We start from the raw sequence: 21,768 nt of genomic DNA, 5'->3' as shown, positions 1-21,768 counted from the left end.
GCCAGAGATGGAGGACCTTCATTGCTGCCCTAAATGCCAGTGGCAAAACGGGCAAAAGAAGAATTTTCTATCAAACTGAAACGAGCTGGAAGAACTCAGCATCAGCGGGAAGAGAGAATGCTGAGCTCTTCCAGCAGATTGTGTGTTGCTCCAGATTCCGGCATCTGCAGTCTCTTGTGTCCCTATCGATCTACTTGTGCACAACACCATTCCCAATAATAAAAGGATTAAAGATCTAGGTTTATTTGTCACATGTAAGTCAAAATATACAGTGAAATGTGTCATTTTGCATCAATGACCAACATAGTCCAAGCAGCCCACAAGTGTCAGCTCTAACATACCAACCCTAACCTATACGTATATGGAATATGTGAGGAAAGCAGCGCACCTGAAGGAAATCCATGTGGTTATGGGGAGAATGTGCAAACTCCTTACAGCAGCAGCAATTGAAAATCATGATCGCTAGTGCTGTAAAGTGTTATATAAACCGCTACGCTACTGTGCCATCCTCATGGAAAAAGCTCCATGAGTCGACCCTGGATAATGTGGAATACTTCCTATATCTCAGCAGCTCCCTTTCAGTGAAGGCAAGGCTCCCCAACATGTTGTTTGCATAGCCAACACCAACTTCTTCAACATTTTCTCTGTTTAGGCTGTCAAGAGAAGAGCAAACCTGCTGAATAGAAGTGATTCAAGAATGTGGCCAAAGACTGTAACATCTTCTCATGGGCCACAGCAGCTCAAAGTGCAAGGAGCAATCACCATGGTGTTGAGAGCTGGGAGTTCATTCATCAGGCCCATGCAGAATCCCTGCCCAACCATTAACTACCTCCTCCCTCACCTCCAACAGGGTCTGCCGGTCCTGAACTGGCCTCATTAGTCACCTCAAAACTTACAGAACTGGAATGGAAGGAAGCTGTCCTTGATCCTGAAGACTCTTGTTTTAAATTGGTAGGCAATGGACTGTTAAAGAGTAGCTTTTGAAAGATAAGGGATTAGCTTTATCTGTCACATGTACATCGAAACATACAGTAAAATGTATGATTTGCATTAAATCAAATCAATGAGGATTGTGCTGGGGGCAGCCCATGTGTCACCATGCTTCCGGTGCCAACATGACCCACCCTCAACTCACCAACCCTAATCGTACATCTTTGGTGTGAAGAAACCCAAGAGGTCATGGGGATTACAAAAGCAGTGGGAATTGAATCCCTACCAGTGACTGCTTACTGCTATGTCCTACTTTTTAATAGGTGAAGTTGAAGTATCTTTAAGTTCTGGTTGTACTAGTTAAGCTATATTATGTGTTGGGTAGAAATGGAGTTCAGAAAATAAGGATCAGGCAAGACATTGAATGGCTGGAGTCTTCGTGTGATTTTCTAGGGTTCGTCAGGCCTTCTGGACACAAAAGGCAAAGTTCAGCATCATGGCATTAATAGAGGAGAGTTATGATAAACAAGGTCTTTGAAGATGATACAGTTGGTTATAGCAGCAAATTTTCTTGCCCAAACTCAGCAGACAAGAAAAATTCAACACTGTGCAATTTCTGCCCTGACTGAAAATAATCAAATAACATTTCCAATGCATGTTGATGAAATTGATCATAATAGAATAGAATTTACCCTACATTTTGAAAGAGCAAAGCTAAAATTGAATGTGTCAGTATTATAGTTGAAAAAAAGGTTTTTGTATTTTATTTAGTGATACAGTGTGGAGTAGACCCTTCCGGCCCTTTGAACCACATCGCCCCAGCAACCCTCCAATAACCCTAACCAAATCACGAGACAACTTACAATGACAAGTTAACCTCCCCAGTATGTCTTTGGACTGTGCGAGGAAACCAGAAGACACAGAGCGAACCCACGCATTCCACAGGGAGGACGTACAGAGACTCCTTACAGAGCGGCGCCGGGATTGAACTCCAAAACGCCCCAAGCTGTATTAGCATCTCGCTAATCACTATGCTACCGTGGCGCTTTTCTATGAAGGCATTTCATCGAGGAGAGCTGAGGTATAAAAGGTATTTGGAGGTTTCAGGATTCTTCGATTTTTCAGAAGGGCTTTGATGAAGAGCTGCACATTAACCTGCTAAGCAAGATAAGAGCCCGTGGTATTGCAGAAAAGTACTAACATTGACAGAAGATTGGCTGACTGGCAGGAGTCATACAGGAGGGAAAAAGGGGGCCTTTTCTGATTGGCTGCCAGTGTTTAGTGGTCGGTGTTGGATCTGCTACTTTCCACATTATAAGTTAAAGATGGATTTGATGACTTTTGCAGATGATACAAAGGTAGGTGGAAGGGAAAGTGGTGCTGAGGAGGCAGGGTGTCTGTAGAAGGATTTAGACAGATTGGGAGAATGGGCAAAGAAGTGGCAGATGGAATATAGTGTAGGGTCATATACTTCAGTAAAAGGGATAAATGTGTACACTGTTCCTAAATGAGGAGAGATTTCAGAAAATCCCTAAAAGTTAACTTGCAGGTTGAGCTGGCAGTAAGGAAGGCAATTGCAATGATGGCATGCATTTCGAAGAACTAGGATATAAAAGCAAGAATATAATACCTGTACCTTTTTAAGGCATTGGTCAGACCACATTTTAATCATTGTGAGCAGTTTTGGGCACCATATCTAAGGAAAGATGTGTTGACATTTAACAGGGTCCGGAGGAAGTTGATGAGAATGTTCCCAAGCTTGAAAGGGTTAATGTATGATGAGCATTCAATTGTTCTGTTCCTGTATTCACTGGAGCTTAGAAGAATGAGGAGAGATCTTATTGAAAACCTACCAAAGAGTGAATGGCCTAGATAGAGTTGACGTGAAGAGGCTGTTTCCCATTGTGGAAGAGTCTAGGATCAGAGGGCACAGGCAGAATAAAAAGATGATGCTTTACAACAGAGATGAGGAAGAATTTCTTTAGTCATAAGGTGGTGACTGTTTGGATTGCTGTGAAAGACAAGTCATTGGATATATTTAATGAGTAGGTTGATAGGTTCTTGATTAGTCAGGGCATCAAAGGTTACAGGGAGAAGCAGGAGAATGGGGTTGAGAGGGAAAATGAATCAGCCATGACAGAGCAGGTTCAATGGGCTGAATGGCCTAATTTTACTCCCATGTCTAATGGCGCCCAGGTTGATTGTATGGCAGCAAATCTAAATAATACTTAACATACATTCACGTGCATTTGGATTCCTCCTCATGCAGTAGAGTCCAACTCACAGGCCACTGAGTTTAAACATCAATTTCCCTATTTAGATCTGAATATACTAATAAATATTTTTGTGTGTATATTTTTATATAATATATATATAAATAATTCTTGCATGTTTGAAAAGCAGTTGAGGCATTTTAATATATCATTTGGATTTTTAATTTTATTTCCTGAGAATATAAAACTGCTGTAAAATCAGGGAGCTTTTGACTCTTGGTTCAATTATCGCTAGACCTGAATTGAAAATTAATAATGCACTAACTAGTGTTACACACAGTGTACAGTTTACCAGCAGAGAGGTTCAATGCATTAAGTTTTTTAGTGGATTCCACAGTGAAATATTTGGTTCAGAACCAGGAGAAGAAATACGTTTTTCATTTAGTGGCAGTCAGATTTAAATATTTTTTAAAATATAAAATAGGAAAGTTATTTAGAATATGAAATATTTACCTTTGTTTTGCAACTCTAGCTATACATAAATGAGTGAAGTAAAAACAGATATTTCACAGCATCACACCTGACTTCCTGCCAACAGTAACTATTTGTATTGATTAAAAGCACAGATTATGTAACGTGACATCTGACAAAATCAACTGTACAGTTAACACAGCTTTTAAACAAGGTCACTTTTGCCATTGCTTTACCAGTAATGTTATTTTACTGATTGTTTTAATTTGTGCCAATTTAGTCAAAATTGACAGTGGTTTTAAAAAGAGAAGCATATCTTCTGACGACTAAATCGTTTCAATACCTGCACTCGGAACGGTGTTGTAGAATGTGTTTTGTTTTCTAACTGTTGGATGTTGGGGTGATTTGTCATGAGGATAACAATGGAGCACAAAACTTGTACCCTTCAAGGGAAGGACCCACTGCCCAAGCCTGGTCACCTGATTGGCCTCAGTTTCCCACCAGCCTGTGGCCAGCCTCCAAGACGAACCACTTGTTGAATGGCCGTCTCGGCCCCCGGATGTGCCCTCACGCTCTTGCTCATCGTCCACCTGTGGCACATCTGCAGTTACCGTGGCAGCTGGATGTGGGACAAGTCCGAGCGGGTGCCCGCGCTGCTCTGTGTTCCGCGGGTATGGTGTTGCGAGAGGTATTCCAGGTTCACATGCTGAGTTGAGGGCAGGAAGAGTGGCTGGGATTGGCAGCCCTGCGTCATCCTACTTGGCACCACTTGCTAAAGAACCAAAAGGATTTTATTATCTGTCAATTCATGCCATTAAAAATTTCACGTGCTGAAAAGAGCTTGTAATTTTTAATGATAATCACACCTCTTCACTCCATCCTCCCTCACCTCATTCAAATTTCTGCCCCTTCCTTTCCAGTCCTGATAAAGGTCTTGGTCCAAAGAGTCTGCTGATTATTCCCCTCCCTAGATTCTGCCAGACCTACTGCATTTCTTCAGCATTTTGTGTGTGTTGCTCTCAGTTTCCAGCAACTGCAGAATCTCTGCTGTTTATTGCACAGGGACAAGTTAGGAGTTGACAGTGCACACAAGGATAAATAACTGCAAAATAATTTAATGAAGTCCAATGAGGCATTATTGTTTTTTCCCTTGGTAAGTCACATTTCTTCCAAAAGAGCAACTTAAGTTATGATATTTTGTGATGCAGCAGATTCTCAAATATTTAAAAATGCTGCGTACACAGGAGTTAAATGTTATGGCATATAAAATTAAACGTGTAAATGCACTGAAGCAGGTGAAGTATTTCTGCCTGATTTGCTGAGTTCCTCCAGCATTTTGTGTACTGTTTTTCCTCAACCTACGGCTTCCCACCTCAGTCAGCACTTTGTCCATCTTTCTCCAAAGCCCTGCCAGCATACTCTGCAACCAACTGTACACCTCTTTTCATCCTGCCCCTGTCACTCCCCAAAACTATGTTTCTCAGTCCTATTTCCAAGGATAAAAAAAAAAGCCTACTCAAAAGACTCAGGTTTGGCACAGCTAGTTGGACTGCTCTTCTGACAGCTGGGGCAACCAGGGTTCAGTGCTGACTTCTAGTGCTCTTGGTGGAATATGTATTGCGCTCTCCCTGTGACTGTGTAGTCAGCATATTATTGTTTATCTGTCTCTACAGCTATCCAGCTAATTCTATCTATTATATTTATCCATCTATCTGCAGACCCATTAAGTTCTTGTCCAATGAACCTATGCCGCCTAATTATACTCATGTGTCCAATTAATTTACTGACCTATTCATCTTTGGACTATGGAGCCCCTGTAGGAAACCCACACGATCACGGGGAGAACATACAGACTCCTAATAGTCAGTGGTGGGGATTGAACCCAGGTTGCTGGTGCTGTAATAACATTATGCCAACCGCTACACTACCATAACGCTCACAAATTGTGCAGCCAGGACCCGATTTAGCGGCCTGTGTTTCATTAAATCGGTGATGTTATTTATTGGAAAGCAAAAAAAGAACGCTGCAGTTACTGGAAATCTACATTGAAAAGAGAAAACACTTAAAATACTCAGCAGGCATAGAAGAAATAAAGACTTCTCCCTTCCTTTCCAGTCCTGAAGAAAGGTCTTGGTCCAAAATGTTGACTGTTTATTCCTCTCCACTAATGCTGCTTGACCTGCTGAATTCCTAACCATCTTATTGCCCTTTTACTTGATCTGAGAAATAACTACATTCAGATGTTAAAACCACAGTTTGCAACGTGGACCGCGGAGGATGGTGTTACCCTGAGCCTGCAGGTTGTACCTTACCTGAAGGTAATGGTGTTGTTGTTGGACTGTCATGGAATGATGGCCATGCTGCTGTGGAACGGAGCCTCGCTGGTGTTGAGGGAACCCTTGGTACTGCAGAGCCATGGAATTTGGAGATGGCAAAATGACTGTGCTACAGTTAATTGGCTGCATTGTTAGTGCTGTCAGCATCTGCTGATCTTGGATATATCTGAAAAACCAGGAGAGCAAAAAAGCACAAGTTAGGTTTCTCTGAAAACTCTGAAAAGCAAAAAAAACTGTAAAGAATTGAATTGAATGATCTTTATTGTCATTATACATAGGTACAATGAAACTCTGTTTGGCTTCTTCTCAGGCAATTAAATAAAGTGGTAGATGAAAACAAGACAGTAATAGAAAAACAGTATTAAAAATTCTGCAATAAGAACGGGAAATGTTAGATTAAAAAATAGATTAAAGATGAAGATTAGCTTTATTTGTCACATATACCTTAAAACATAGCAACATACAGTGAAATACAGTGTATGAGACAATGAGAGGCATTGATCACGTGGATAGTCAGAGACTTTTTCCCAGGACTGAAATGGCTAGCACGAAAGGGCACAGTTTTAAGGTGCTTGGAAGCAGGTACAGAGGAGATGTCAGGGGTAAGTTTTTTACACAGAGAGTGGTGAGAGCGTGGAATGGGCTGCCAGCGATGGTAGTGGAGGCAGATACAATAGGGTCTTTTAAGAGACACTAGACACTAGACTACTACAGCACAGTACAAGCCCTTCAGCCCTCGATGTTGTGCCGACCCATATAATTCCTAAAAAAAAGTACTAAACCCACACTACCCCGTAACCCTCTACTTTTCTTTCATCCATGTGCCTGTCCAAGAGGCTCTTAAATACCCCTGATGTTTTAGCCTCCACCACCATCCCTGGCAAGTCATTCCAGGCACCCACAAGCCTCTGTGTAAAAAAACTTACCCCTGATATCTCCCCTAAACTTCCCTCCATTAACTTTGTACATATGCCCTCTGGTGTCTGCTATTCGTGCCCTGTAAAACAGGTACTGGCAATCCACCCTATCTATGCCTCTCATAATCTTGTAGACCTCTATCCTTCTACGCTCCAAAGAGAAAAGTCCCAACTCTGCGAACCTTGCCTCATAAGACTTGTTTTCCAATCCAGGCAACATCCTGGTAAATCTCCTCTGCACCCTCTCCATAGCTTCCACATCCTTCCTATAATGAGGTGACCAGAACTGAACACAATACTCTAAGTGTGGTCTCACTAGAGATTTGTAGAGTTGCAACATGACCTCTCTACTCTTGAACTCAATGCCCCTATTAATGAAGCCTAGCATCCCAAAGGCCTTCTTAGCTATCCTATCAACCTGTGCAGCGAGCTTGAGGGATGTACGGATTTGAACCCCTCTTGAGTAACCGACCATTAACCCTGTATTCAGCCTTCTGCTTTGTCCTTCCAAAATGCATCACCTCACACTTTTCTGGATTGAACTCCATCTGCCACTTTTTTGCCCAACTCTGCATCCTGTCTATATCCTCTTGTAATCTTCGACAACCTACAGCTCCATCCACAACTCCTCCAATCTTCGTGTCATCCACAAACTTACTCACCCCATCCTTCTGCCTCTTCATCCAGGTCATTTATAAAAATCACAAAGAGCTGGGGTCCCAGGACAGATCCTTGCGGCACTCCACTAGTCATTGACCTCCAGGCAGATTACTTTCCTTCCACTTCTACCCTCTGCTTTCTTCCTGTAAGCCAATGTTTTATCCAAACAGTCAAGGTTCCACTGATCCCATGCCTCATGACTTTCTGGATGAGTCTCTCATGGGGGACCTTGTCAAATGCCTTGCTAAAATCCACGTAGACCACATCTACCTCCCTACCCTCATCAATTTCTTTTGTTACCTCTTCAAAAAACTCAATTAGGCTCGTGAGGCATAACCTTCCCTTCACAAAGAAATGTTGACTATCCTTGAGTAGACTGTACTTCTCCAAATGCTCGTAGATCCGATTCTTAAGAATCCTTTCCAATAGTTTGCAGACCACCGACGTAAGACTCACCGGCCTATAGTTCCTGTAGCTTAGAAAAATAGAGGGCGATGGGTAACGCTATGTAATTTCTAAGATAAGGACATGTTTGGCATAGCTTTGTGGGCCAAAGGGCCTGTATTGTGCTGTAGGTTTTCTATATTTTTAAATGCGTGGTTTCAAATCAAATCAGCAAAGATTGTGCGGGGGCAGCCGTCAAGCATCACTTAGTCACGAAAAAGTCTGCAGATTCTGGAAATCCAAAGCAACACACATAAAATGCTGGAGGAACTCAGCAGGCCAGGCGGCATCCATGAGTCCTGATGAAGGGTTTCGGCCCAAGTCATCGACTGTTTACTCTCTTCCATAGATACTGTTTGGCCTGCTGAGTTCCTCCAGCATTTTAAGTGCCACTTAGTCTATGCTTGGACTTACCTTAGCTGTCGGTCAGACCCATTGCCAGCACATGAGTGGCTTCGGCTGGTGTCAGATGGCAGTGACACTGGGAAAGTCCCTGTCGTAGTCTGAGTAAACATCATGGGATTACTGAAGAGTGGTGCAACCAGGTTGTTTGGTGACTGAATTTGCACACTGGCTCGCTGAAATTGCCCTTCTTTCATGAACTGCTGCTTTCCCTGCAAAAAGAGAACACACATTTAACCCTCATATGACACATTCCAGATTTTTAAAGATTAGCTTTATTTGTCACATGTATATCCAAACATACACAAAAATGCATTGTATGTGTCAACGGCCAACAGAGGCTGAAGATGTGCTGGGTCAGCCTGCAACGTCGCCACACTTTCAGTGCCAGCCTATCGTGCCCACGCCTAATCCTCACACAATACACAAGAGTCATATAGTCATAGAAAAATACGGCACAGAATTGACCTTTAAGCTGCCTGCTCCCACCGACCTGCTCTGGGACCGTAGCCCTCCATATCACTACCATCCATGTACCTATTCAAACTTCTCTTAAACATTGAAATTGAGCTCTTGTACTGGCAGCTCATTCTGCACTCTCACAACTCACTGAGTGAAGAAGTTTCCCCTCAAGTTACCCTTAAACTTTTCACCTTTCACCCTTAACCTATAACCTCTAGTTGTAGTCTCACCCAACCTCAGTGGAAAAAGCCTGTTTGCATTTACCCTATCTATACCCCTCATAATTTTGTATACCTCCATCAAATCTCTGCTCAATCTCCTATATTCCAAGGAATAAAGTCCTAACCTATTCAATCTTCCCTAATAACTCAGGTCCTCAAGTCCCTGCAACATCATTGTAAATTTTCTCTGTACTCTTTCAAACTTAGTTTCTTCTTTCCTGTAGGTAAGTGACTACAACTGCACACACTACTCCAAATTAGGTCTCACCAACCTCTTATACAACTTCAGCATTACATCCAATCTCCTGCTCTCAATGGTTTGATTAATGAAGACCAATGAGCCAAAAGCTTTCCTTACAATTCTATCTGCCTGTGCCATTATTTTCAACAAATTATGGGCTTGTATTCACAGATCCCTTTGTTCTACTACAGTCTCACTGTGTAAGACCTACCCTTGTTTGCAAAACCTCGTATTTGTCTGCATTAAATTTCATTTGCCATTTTTCCTGCTGGTCCAGATCCCACTGCAAATTCTGATAGTCTTTCTCGCTTTCCCTACACCCTGCCCCCAGTCTTTACTGACCCAGTTAATCACATTATCATCCAGATCATTGATATAGATGACCAACAACAATGAACCCTGTGGTACTCCACTAGTCATGGGTCTCCAGTCAAATAGGCAACCATTCATTATGATTCTTTGAGTTTTCCCACAAAGCCAATGTCTAATCCAACCTCATCTTGAATGCCAAGTGACTCAACCTTCTTGACCAATCTCCCACATGGGGTCTTGTCAAATGCCTTGCTAAAGTCCACGGAGACAACATCCACTGCCTTGCCTTCATCATCTTTCCTGGTAACTTCCTTGAAAAACTCTATAAGATGGGATAGACATGACTTACAATGCACAAACCCATGCTAACTATCTCTAATCAATCCATGTCTATCCAAATACTCATATATCCAGGCAACACACATCAAAGTTGCTGGTGAACGCAGCAGGCCAGGCAGCATCTATAGGAAGAGGCGCAGTCGACGTCTCAGGCCGAGACCCTTCGTCAGGACTAAGGGTCTCGGCCTGAGACGTCGACTGCGCCTCTTCCTATAGATGCTGCCTGGCCTGCTGCGTTCACCAGCAACTTTGATGTGTGTTGCTTGAATTTCCAGCATCTGCAGAATTCCTGTTGTTTGCACTCATATATCCAGTCCATTAGAATACCTTCCAATAACTTTCCCACTACTAACGTCAGGCTGATAATTTCCTGGTATATTTTTAGAGCTTTTCTTAAATGGCAGAACACCATAAGCTATCCACCAATCCTTATGTCCAGATTTTTAAAGATTGGTTTTACTTATCACATGTACATTGAAAGATACAGTGAAATGTGTTGTTTTGCGTCAACAGCCGACACAGTCTGAGGATCTGCGGAGAGCAGCCCGCAAGTATTGCCATGCTTCTGGTGCCAATATCGCATGTCCACATTCAGACCTCATACAATACACCTACCTCTAATATAACACACTTCCAGATTTTTATAAGTTAGAGTAGATATTTTGATCTACGTGAGATCAATCCAACCCCTCCTTCCCACATAGGCACATGAATGAAAGAAAAATATCTAATAGTCTCGTAAATGTCCCTAATGTATCTACCTCCACCAGCACCCCTGGTTTCACATTTCATGCACCATCACACTCTGTGTGTTTAAAAAAAGCTACCTACGCTTTCCTCCAATCACATTAAAGTTATGCCCCCGTGTACTAGCCATTTCCGCTCTTGAAAAGATCTCTGGCTGCCCACTTTATCAATGCCTCTTATCATCTTGTACACCTCTCATCCTCCTTTGCTCCAAATTGAAAAGCACTAGCTCCCTCAACTTATCCTCATAAGATATGCTCCTTAATCAAGGAAGCACACTGGTAAACATCTCTGCAGCCTCTCTAAAGCTTCCATATCCTTCCTATAGGGAGACGACCAGAACTGAACACAATACTCCATGTATGGTCTAACCAGAGTTTTATAGAGCTGCAACATTACCTTTTTAACTCTTGAACTTAATCCCCTGACTAATGAATGCCTGGGTGGCAGGATGGAGATAACATCTCTACCTAAGGAGGTGTAAGGTGCTCCTTCCCTCTGCTGGCCTGCAGGTCACTCTTGGGGAAGGTGTAGCACTTGCTTAGCCCCCCATTTGGGGTCATATGAAGCCATGGGAGCAGGTGGTGGATGGTCATATGAGCAGCTGGTACATATCAGAAGTCCTGGTTATGTGACCATAGAAGATAGGCAGACAGCCTCTGAAGACAATTGATAATGCTGGGATCACCAACTTGTAAGGACACTGCCCAGAAGGCAATGGCAAACCACACTTGTGGAAAAATTTGCCAAGAGCAATCATGGTTATGGAAAGACCATGATCACCCACGTCATACGACATGGCACGTAATGATGATTATGAATGAACACCAACCATAAGACTATAAAATACAGAAACAGAGTTGGGCTTTGCAGCCTATCAAGTCTGCTCCACCATTCGATCATGGCTGATACATTATGCCCTTCAACCCCATTCTCCACGAAACCTTTGATGCCTTTACTAATCAAGAACCTATCAACCTCCATTTTCAACACACCATATACATTCTTTCTATTGATGTAGGTCATCTAACATTTCCTCACACTCATCATTTTCCCACTCATTTAACCCATTTGTATCTCTTCGTAGACTCTTTGCATTTTTGATAACTGGCTTTCTCCCCTAATAGCTGAGGTTCCTGTACTGATCCCTGAGACACAGCTTACCTGTACAATAGAACAGACTTATCCCTCACAAGATGCTGGAGGAACCAAAAAGTCAGGCATATCTATGGAGGGGAATAAACAGTTGGTGGTTTGGACCAAGACCCTTCAATCAGGTCCAAAGCGTTGACTGTTTATTCTTCTCCATAGATGTGCCTGTCCCTATGGCTTCACTTGATCCTAATCAGGGGCCTAAGCAGGTGCTACACCTTGCCCAAGGGTGACCTGTAGGCTAGCGGAGGGAAGGAGTGCCTTACACCTCCTTTGATAGAGATCTATCCCCACCTCGACACATAAATAAACAGTAAATAATAAATAATGATAATAGTAACCAAGACATTACCGGTACTGATTTCATACTGGGTTCCCTGAGGAGTTGTTGGGATGAAGATAACTGCTGGCCATGAACATCAGATTCAGTTCTGTTGGGTAGGAACGAATTCTGCATGATGATATCCGGCTGCGGCGGCGGCGGCTGCTGCTGCCCTTGAACTTGGTGCTCTGATGTGCTCATCCCGAGGGAAATGGGCTCTTGAAACAGCATCTATGGAAAAATGGAGAACACAAATTTAAAGAAAAGATCTGTAACTAGACCATAGGGCCATAGCACATGGGAGCAGAATTAGCCCATTGAGTCTGCTTCTCCATTCCATTATGGCTGATTTAGTATCCCTCTCAACTCCTCTTTTCTCTCAGAAACCTTTGACGCCTTTAGTAATCAAGAATCTATCAATTTCTGCTTTAAATATACTCAATTTTAAATAGACCTCCATGGCTGTCTTTGGCAATGAATTCCACAGATTCATTAGCCTATGGCTAAATAAGTTCCTTCTCATCTCTTTTCTAAAGAGGCGTCCTATTCTGAGGCTATGCCTTCTGATCCTACACTTCTCCCACTATAGGGAACATCCTCTCCACGTCCATTCTATCTAGGCCCTTTAATATTCGATAGATTTCAATGAGATCCCCCCTCATTCATTTAAATTCCAGTTAGTACAGGCCTAGAGTCACCAACACTCCTCCTGGGGTACTGTTGGACAAGGTTGTATTAGCACCGGTTACTGAAAAGATGAATGATGGTTTCTCTGACATTCCCACCTCCACTACTCTGGAGAGGCACATTCAGAGCATGATTTATCAATCTGACTTGTGCCCTTATTAAGTTGAAACAAACAGGAATTTCTATTAAGTTCATGATTCATTTCTAAGCTAACTTCGCATGGTAATGACAGAAACAAAGACCAATCTCTTGCACAGTGAGAAATTAAACCAAAAATTTTCTCAGCGAAAAGTATATGTTCACAGATATTTAATGCAGTTCACCAAATGACAACAAATGGAGATACGGAGGCTCTTGGCACGCTTTCTAAGTGAGGACCGCTGTTCCCTTTAAGCTGCATGGGTGCATGGCTGCGCTATAACAGAAATGCTCCCACGCACATAGCCTTTGTTGTCACACAGCTGGAATTTTCTTTTATATAATGTTTTATTAAAGCGCCGCTCAGTTTCCAGGCCATGTAAAAATTTCCTGCACAGAGCAATGGATGGTCTGCACTGCTGTAAAAAAAATTTAGAGGGAACATTGGTGAGAACTTTATTTTTAACAGGACATGTCATCCAGTTTACTTCCTCTACACACAGGAAAAAAAGACAGATTAGGTTAGAGTAGTTTTATTTGTCACATTGTCATCTATACATGAAACATCAAAGCATGCAGTGAAATGTGTCATTTACATCAAAGACCAACACAGACTGAACGTGAGCTGGGGGCTGCCCGCAAGTCTTGCCGTGCTTCCAGTGCCAACATAGCATCTCAACAATTTACTACCCCATACTACTCTGTACAGTATATATTGGAATGTGGGAGGAAACCAAGCACCCGGAGGAAACTCAAGTGGTTACAGGGATAATGTACAAATGCCTTACAGATTGTGATGGGAATTGACCCTTGTAAAGCGTTACTCTGGCCACGCAGGAGGAGAAACAGAGCTCCTCAAGTTCTATTCCATCACAATAGATACTCTTCCTGAAGTTCAATTCCCCCTCAGTCCTTGATCCTCAAGGCTGTTCATCTAATAATCTTAAATCTAGTGATCTCAAGCTTGAATTGATTGAATATATTAATAAGGGACATTGGCATAGACTCAGGCAGGCTGACCTTGCATGAAAAGAAGGGCATAATCAAAGGCAAAAAAATAAATCTTAATGTAGTATATGGTAACGTTTACATATTGATAATAAATTTACTTTGCACTTCGAGGTAGTGACTATGAAGCAAGATAAAGTTTAGAAACTGTGATCTCCCTTGACCATGGTGGTTGTAGTTTCAGTGTGGCATCATCAGTGTCCCCAGTGGAAGGACTCTACTAAATATAAAGATGCTAGAGCATCTCATTTTGTGCAATATGTCATCTTGATAGCTTAGAAGTTGTGGTCTGCTCTTCTCTGAGAATTGTCATCTTTTCATGGTGGAGAGACTTGTCAGTCCTGAGATCCTGAGAGAGATGCATTCTGAAGTTTAGCCATGAGGCACTTAGCTCCTGGTAGGGTCACCCGTGGTGGTAAGGTCAAGGATGAAGTTCCAGATAAAGAGTGATCCAACCAAGACCTCGAAGATGGAGATGGCGGAAGATGATGACACCTCACAATGACAGCGAAGGTGGAGGAAGACTGCAGCAGTGCAGAGTCCCCAGTCATTTTGTCACTGGACCCTGACTCTGATCTGTTAAGGACAGTGTGGTGGCTACCTATATACATCAACCTCCTCACGTTAATCAAAGTCACGTACATTCATTCTCCATTAAGGGAATCCATTCTAACTTCTTGGTTATGTAGATCCCGTACTGGCCTCTACAGCCATCAGAGGGCCCACCAATAGACAACCCCTTTGGAGAACATCGTACTCGACTCAAGTGACTGCACTACTGTGTTCTTCTCAATTTGCAATAAAGCAAAATCAGAAACGAGCTGTGGGGCCACACCAGAAACTAGCAAGGAAACAAATCACGAACCGAACCGAGTCTCCAGCAGGACCATACCTGGAGGTTGGAATCATGCACGAGCTGCAGCTGCTCCTTGATGTGGTGGAGCTCCTCCTGCTGGGTCTGGATATTCGCCTGTAGGATCCGCGTCCTCTCCTCCAGCTGCTCCTTCAGCTGGTGCATCACACCCAGCTGTACAGAGCATGGGTACATGGTCTGCGGAGGGAAAATACGTAGGCTTCAGTGAAACAGATTGCAGAACAAATGCATATCCTTGCTTACCCATAATCATGCATTTTCTCTCTGTTTCACTTACCATATACCTCGCTCTCACTGTATCTCTGTCTCTCACTCTGTTTTTCTCTGTCCCTCCTGTCTTTATTAAACTCTCTCTCTCTCGCTATTGCCAAAGTGAAACCATTCTTGATTACGCATATTATTTTCTATTTCTGTCTCTCTTTTACTGTATCGCTGTCTCTCACTTTAGCTCTCTGCCTCTCAGTCTGTTTCTCTCTCTCCTTTTTTTTTACACACTCTCTCACGTACTCTAACCCCACCGCAGAAATCACTTGTTCAATCTCCCACCATCTGGCAGGAGATACAGAAACATCTCTGCACAGACATCCAGAGTGAAAAACAGATTTCTCCCCAGGGCTGTCGTGCAACTGAACAATCTCCCTCCCCCCCACCCATAGTCCATAGGCACTATGGACAATCTCTAAGTGCAATACACAGACAGGCGCAATATTTGCATTTAAATGGGGTAACTACCTCCTTTTGATTGCAGAGCTCTTTGTTTCTGAAATTTCAGCTTTAGTTCTTAATGTTATTTTATATTTACTGATTGTACTTGATAAAATGGGCACGTGCAATACTTGACAGGGGCAGCCACTGCTTCTTTTAATTGTTAAGAGTTGTTTGTTTTCAATTCGGCTGTAACTTAAATGTCACTCTAAATAACTCGGGCGCTATTTTAAACGTAGTCAGTCTGTTTTTAGTCATTGAATAGCCAGTGTGCTGTTTTGCGCTGAATGGACCATCACTGCAATCTCAGCTTTGACAATAAAGCTCTAATCTAATCTATCTGTATATCTTTCTCTCACTGTCTGGTCATAAAATGATGCAGAGGCCACTCTTGCTCCAACCAATGGAGAAATTTCTTGTCCTGTTCATCTTTCTATGATTGCAAAATGCTGCTGAATTTTAGGAACAGAATGTTTACCTCACTAGTGAATAAAAAAGGTGCTGGGCAATTACGACCAACGCGGGGTGTGGGCTCTCACTCTGTGCCGGTCTACTGAGGCTACTTGGGGGAGCCGTGCACTCGAATGCAGAAGTGTGGTAAGTGTGCCGGTGTTAAAGTGAGTCTTAAAGCGGATCCCTGCGGGCCTGTGCTCCTGTCCATTTTACTCGCTGACAGCCTGTGGCTGGAAAATAAACCGGATTACCTACGTCCACATCCGAACCAGCGGGAAACGAGGGATTGTTGCACACTCTTCCTGACAGAAACGAGGCTTCAGACTCACCATCCAGGGAGTAGGCCTAATCTCCTTTCGGGCAGACAGAAGTGCTGCAACTTCCAGCAAGACCCATGGAGGAGGTGTGTGTGTCTACATCGATAAGAACTGGCGTGTGAACGCCTCGGTAGTAACAGCCCAATGTTCACCACAGATAGAGCTTTGAATGGTGAAGTGCAGGCCCTTCTACTTACCAAGGGAGTTCACTGCCATTGTGATTTTTGCTGTTTACATCCTCCCCTGTGCTGGTGCTGGGGAAGAACTTCAGGAGCCCTTCAGAGACATCTGCAGCCTTGAAGCCACTCACCCTAGTGGTGTCTTCACCGTTGCAGGTGACTTCAATAATCCAACTTAAAAACAGCTCTGCCAAAGTTCTACCAGCATGTTAACTTCACAACCAGAGGAGACAATACATTAATAATAATAATGGCTCCGTCTGTCTAAGTAGACAAAAGATGCGCCCGTTCCAGGGTGCAGACCTGGGCGATGAATATGGAGATTCTGGGCTGCCCAGACATCAAGATCCCCCTCTCGGCCTCGCGGATGTGGTCCAAAGGAATGTGAAGCAGTACATTTGGCATCAGTTTGGCTGCAGGAGCTGCTGGGAGGTGACGTGATACGTCATCCAACCACCTTAGGGGCTCCACTCCGGATTTGTGTAGGGTTTACTTCTCAGCCTTCTCTTCTCCTGAAGATACCCACAAGGCAGTGGGATCGGTAACCCTGGATAGGGGCCCAGACCGGGTACTGTCAGCCAGAGCCAGCTGAGCCCGGGACTCATGTAAGGCAGGGTCGTCACGCCCTGTAGTAGTGACATATGGAGCCATTATCCACGATCCAGAGAATATATTAGACCTGGTTTATACCAACGTTTGTGGAGCCTACACACCTGTCCCTCACCCTCACCTCAGATACACAGACCGCATTTCCATTTTGCTAATCCCTGCATACAGACCACTGGTTAAATGAGTCAGATCAATTTACAGGGAGATCAGGACCTGGCCAGGAAGTGCCACCTCAGTGCTGTGGGACTGCTTCGAAAACACGGACTAGAGCATATTCAGGGAGGAAGCTACGTACAATCATCACGTCAACATTGATGATTGTGTGGGATCAGTGACTGGCTACATAGGAAAATGCATCGAGACCATTACCGTGATTAAATGCTACACTGCCAGGAAAACCAGAAACCATGTCTGACCGCAGAGATTTGTGCATTGCTTAGGGAGTGGGACACTGCCCTCAGATCAGGGGACAGGACATCTCCACAGTCAGCAAAAACCATTGAAAGCATGTGTAAGCACAGAAAATCCACAGACACCTTTGTGACAACAGCACGTGGCAGAGTATTCAAGGCACAACACATTGCAAGTCCACCCTGCACGTCAACAACAGTGATGCTTCCCTTCCTGATAGGCTGAGTGCCTTCTATGCTCGATTTGATGCATTCAATAATGTGACATCGAGGAAAGCCCGCTCTTCCCCTGAGGAACGGCCACCCTCTCTGACCATAGCCTATGTGAAGAAGATCCTAGCCAAGGCAGACCCAAACAAAGCTGTGGGGCAGACAGCATATCTGGTCAGGTGCAGAGGGATAGTCTGGCCCAGCTAACAGAGGTCTTAAACATCTCCCTGAAACTGTCCACTGTCCCTGCAGGTTTCAAGGCAGCTACCATCATTCTGGTGCCCAAGACAGCAATGGTAAATGGTCTGAACGATTACCACCCAGTGCCACTGACTTTAACAATCATGAAGTGCTTTGAGCGGCTGGTAATGGATCATATAACATGCTACTTCTAGCTACATTGGACGTTTTCCAGTTTGCCCACTGTCAAACAGGTCCATAGCCTTGACCCTCACTCTGACCTGTCCCACCTAGAAAGGCAGGATGTTGTTCATCAACTTCAGGTTGGTGTTTAACACAATTATCCCTCACAGGCTGGTGAATAAATTGTCCTCAATGGGACAGTTCTTTGTATCTGGATCTTGGACTTCTTAACGGAGAGACCGCAGTCAGTCTGCACTAGCAGCAACATCTCAAGCTTCATCACAGTGAGCTGTGGTGCCCCCCGGGGCTATGTGCTCAGCCTGATGCTGTTCACACTGCTATCTCACGTCTGCACGGCCAGGTTCGGCTCAAACTGCATCGTCAGTGGTGGGCCTCATCAGCAACTGTGATGAGCTGGCATGCAGAGAGGAGAGAGAGAGGTTTGTCAGATGGTGTGAGAACAACAACCTGAGTTTAACGTGGACAAGACAAAAAAAGATGATTAAGGACTTCCAGAAGGCACAGGCTAACCATTCTCCACTGCACATCAAAGGATCTGCTGTGGAGACAGTGAAGAGCACAAAGTTCCTTGGTGTGCACATAACAGATGATATAACGTGGTCCCACAACATTTCCCCACCAGTCAAGAAGGCACAGAAATATCTACACTTTCTGAGGAGATCGAGGCATGCAAAGTTCCCCAACCCTATTTGTAACAACTTTCTACAGGAGCACATCAAGAATGTCCTGTCTGGCTGCATCATTGGGTGTCATGGAGGTTGCAAGGCTTCCGACTGCAAGATCTTACAAAGGATGGTAAAAACTACCGAGAAGATCATCAGGGTTTCCTTTTTCCTATTTGTGACATTTACCGGGAGTGTTACAGACGAAGGGACCAATGCATTGTTGAGGATCCCTACCACCCATTCCACAATCTCTTTGACCCACTACTGTCAGGAAGGAGATACAGGAGCATCAGGACTCGGACTGCTAGACTGGGTAACAGCTACTTCCCTCAGGCTGTGAGACTAATGAGTAGCCTGCCACCACTGAGAAACCATCACTAGGTCAGCGTGCTTTTTTCTGTTTATCTGCGCTGCATACATTTTGAATTATATTTTATTAACCTGTTTATGGTAATATTTTGGTTTATGTGATGTGTATGACATATATTGTGTGTGTGCACCCTGGTCCAGAGGAAGGTTGTTTAGTTTGGTTGGACAGTCAGATGACAATAAACTTGAACTGTATCTCTGTCTCTGGATGTCAGAATGTTTTTGTCTCCCTCTCCTCTCTTTTTTCCCCACTCTCTCTCATTTTTTCTCTCTCTCTGTCACTGTCTGTCTCTCTCTTTTTTTAATCACACTCCCATTCATTCTGTCTTTTTGTCTCTTTCTCATGCATGTCTTGCACATTTTCTGTGGTGAGGTTTTCCTGAAGGTGGAGATGGGAGGGGTAATGGGGGGAACATATACTCTCTCATAATAGTGGATCATTTACTGTATGATCATCTGTGATTTATTTGTTTTGATAAATAGCGTGGAATAGGTCCTTCCAGCACCCAGCAATCTCTGATTAATCCAAACCTGATCATGGGTCAATTTACAATGATGAATCAAACTACTAACCAGTCATCTTTGGGCTGTGGAAGGAAACTGAGGGGATCCGGAGAAAGCACACACATTCCACGGGGAGCACATACAGACTCCTCAGAGGTGACGTCTGAAATGAACATGATCTGCGACGCCCTGAGCTAACCATTACGCTACCATGGCAACCAACTGAGACGGCAGGCATGGCCTTATCTCATCTGAAGCATGTCACTTCAGAAATGCATTGAAGGTTCAGCTGAGACTTTTGTGCACAAGGGCCTTGTCCCTGACATTCAGTGGCTTTGTCATTGCTGTATCACCACCGTGAATATCTTGTGATGGCCACAATTCACGAAACCCATCTGTAATGGCTGCAAGGAAAACTATTGCTCCAAGAGATACAAGTTAGGAATGTGTAAGATTGCTCTCTACTTCAAGAATTTCAACAATTCTCAGGAAGCTCAACACCATTCAGGTCAAAACTGCCCATCGTTGACACTCATCGTCCAGTCTAAATATTACAAGATGCAATCTTGGCCTAAATCTACCTCGTTATGATCTGGCACTTAATCATTTACCTGCTCTGCACTTCTATGATAACTTTTACACTTTATTCTGCATTGTTGTTGTTTACCCTTATTCTACCTCAATGATGTAATCTGTATAATTGGTATGCAAGACGAGCTTTTCATTGCATCTTGGTGCATGTGACATTAATAAACCAACACCAATCATTTGTTCGTTTCTTATATGCTGTGTCGTATGACATGGGTGATCATGGTCTTTCCATGACCACGATTGTTCTTGGCCGATTTTTCAACAGAAATGGTTTGCCACTGCCGCTTTCTGGGCAGTGTCACAAGACGGGTGACCCCAATACCAATACCGCTTCCAGTATTAACTACTCCATTGCCAATACACGGTGAATACGATATGAACCATTTACAAACAAACACTCTATTACTTGCCTGGCTATTCTGACAGCACCCTGAAACTATGTTCCGAAGAAGGGTCTCAGTCAGAAATGTCGACTATCTATCCATTTCCAGAGATGCTGCCTGACCTGCTGAGTTCCTCAAGCATTTTCTGCCTGTTGCTCTGAAACTACACCCTTTACCACCAGGAAGCATGAGGGAAGATGATGGTCAGGAACATCACCCTTTGCTGGTTGCCTTTCAGGTATCAAATCACTGAGACTTGGAGATATATCATTGGGTGTTTTTTGTCTCTGGGTCAAAATCTTGTCATGGAGATTCAAGATCAAAGATTCGAGATTGTTTATCGTCATTCTTCAGTACATAAGTGTAAAGGAGAATGAAATGATTGTTACTCTGGATGTGGGTGCAGCACAAAAAACAAAATAAGCATAAAGAACACAATAAAAAGCAAAAAAACATTAAATATAAAAGCAATCCTAATAAACACAAGGTACAAGTAACTGTAATGTACATAGACTGACTGCATGTAGGTAAGGTACCGTGTATGTAGTGCTGATGGTGGGTTGCTGGGGTGGTTCATATGCGGAGGTGTTGATCAGCCTAACGGCTTCAGGGAAGTGACTATCTACGAGTCTGGTGGTCCTGGCTATGTATCTTCCTCCCTGATGGGAATGGGACAAACAGTCCGTGAGCAGGGTGGGTGGCATGGGTGTAATTTCATCAGAACGATTATAGATATTCCAAAATGTTTCAGCATCTCAGGGACAGTTAGAACTGAGCAACACACGCAGAAGTACTGAAGGAACTTAGCAAGCCAAGGAGAATCTTTGGAGGGAAATAAACAGTCATTGCTTTGGGCCAAGTCCCTTTATTAGCAACTGCAGCGGTTCAAGAAGGCAGTTTATCACCACCTTCTCGAGGGCAACTAGAGATACTCAATAAAAGCTGGCGATGCCCACATCCCGTAAATGAATAAATAAAAAAAAATTTGGACTGGTCATCAGGACAAACCAGTTCTGATGCAGGGTCTCAGTCAGAAATATCGACTGTTTATTCCTTTCCATTGATGTTGCTTGGCTTTCTGAGTTCCTTCAATATTTTTTGTGTGTGTTGCTC

At 43.5% G+C, this 21,768-nt stretch overlaps 1 protein-coding gene across 1 annotated transcript in view; it reads right to left on the bottom strand.

Annotated features, from left to right (window-relative positions):
* Window positions 1-21,768, bottom strand: part of LOC134352575 (neuronal PAS domain-containing protein 2-like) — a 149,545-nt gene that overhangs the window by 8,696 nt on the left and 119,081 nt on the right. Inside the window, exons 16-20 of the mRNA XM_063059828.1 lie at window positions 14,895-15,053; window positions 12,200-12,400; window positions 8,386-8,585; window positions 5,927-6,116; window positions 4,226-4,386 (exon numbers count right to left, since the gene is read on the bottom strand). Of these exons, the coding sequence (XP_062915898.1) occupies window positions 4,226-4,386; window positions 5,927-6,116; window positions 8,386-8,585; window positions 12,200-12,400; window positions 14,895-15,053 (911 nt within the window). The remainder of the gene's footprint in view (window positions 1-4,225; window positions 4,387-5,926; window positions 6,117-8,385; window positions 8,586-12,199; window positions 12,401-14,894; window positions 15,054-21,768) is intronic.

The sequence above is a fragment of the Mobula hypostoma genome, chromosome 10 (genome assembly GCF_963921235.1).
Source record: "Mobula hypostoma chromosome 10, sMobHyp1.1, whole genome shotgun sequence".
Lineage (NCBI taxonomy): Eukaryota > Metazoa > Chordata > Chondrichthyes > Myliobatiformes > Myliobatidae > Mobula > Mobula hypostoma.
The sequence above is the reverse complement of the archived record's forward strand: the minus strand, read 5'-3'. Positions and strand labels throughout refer to the sequence as shown.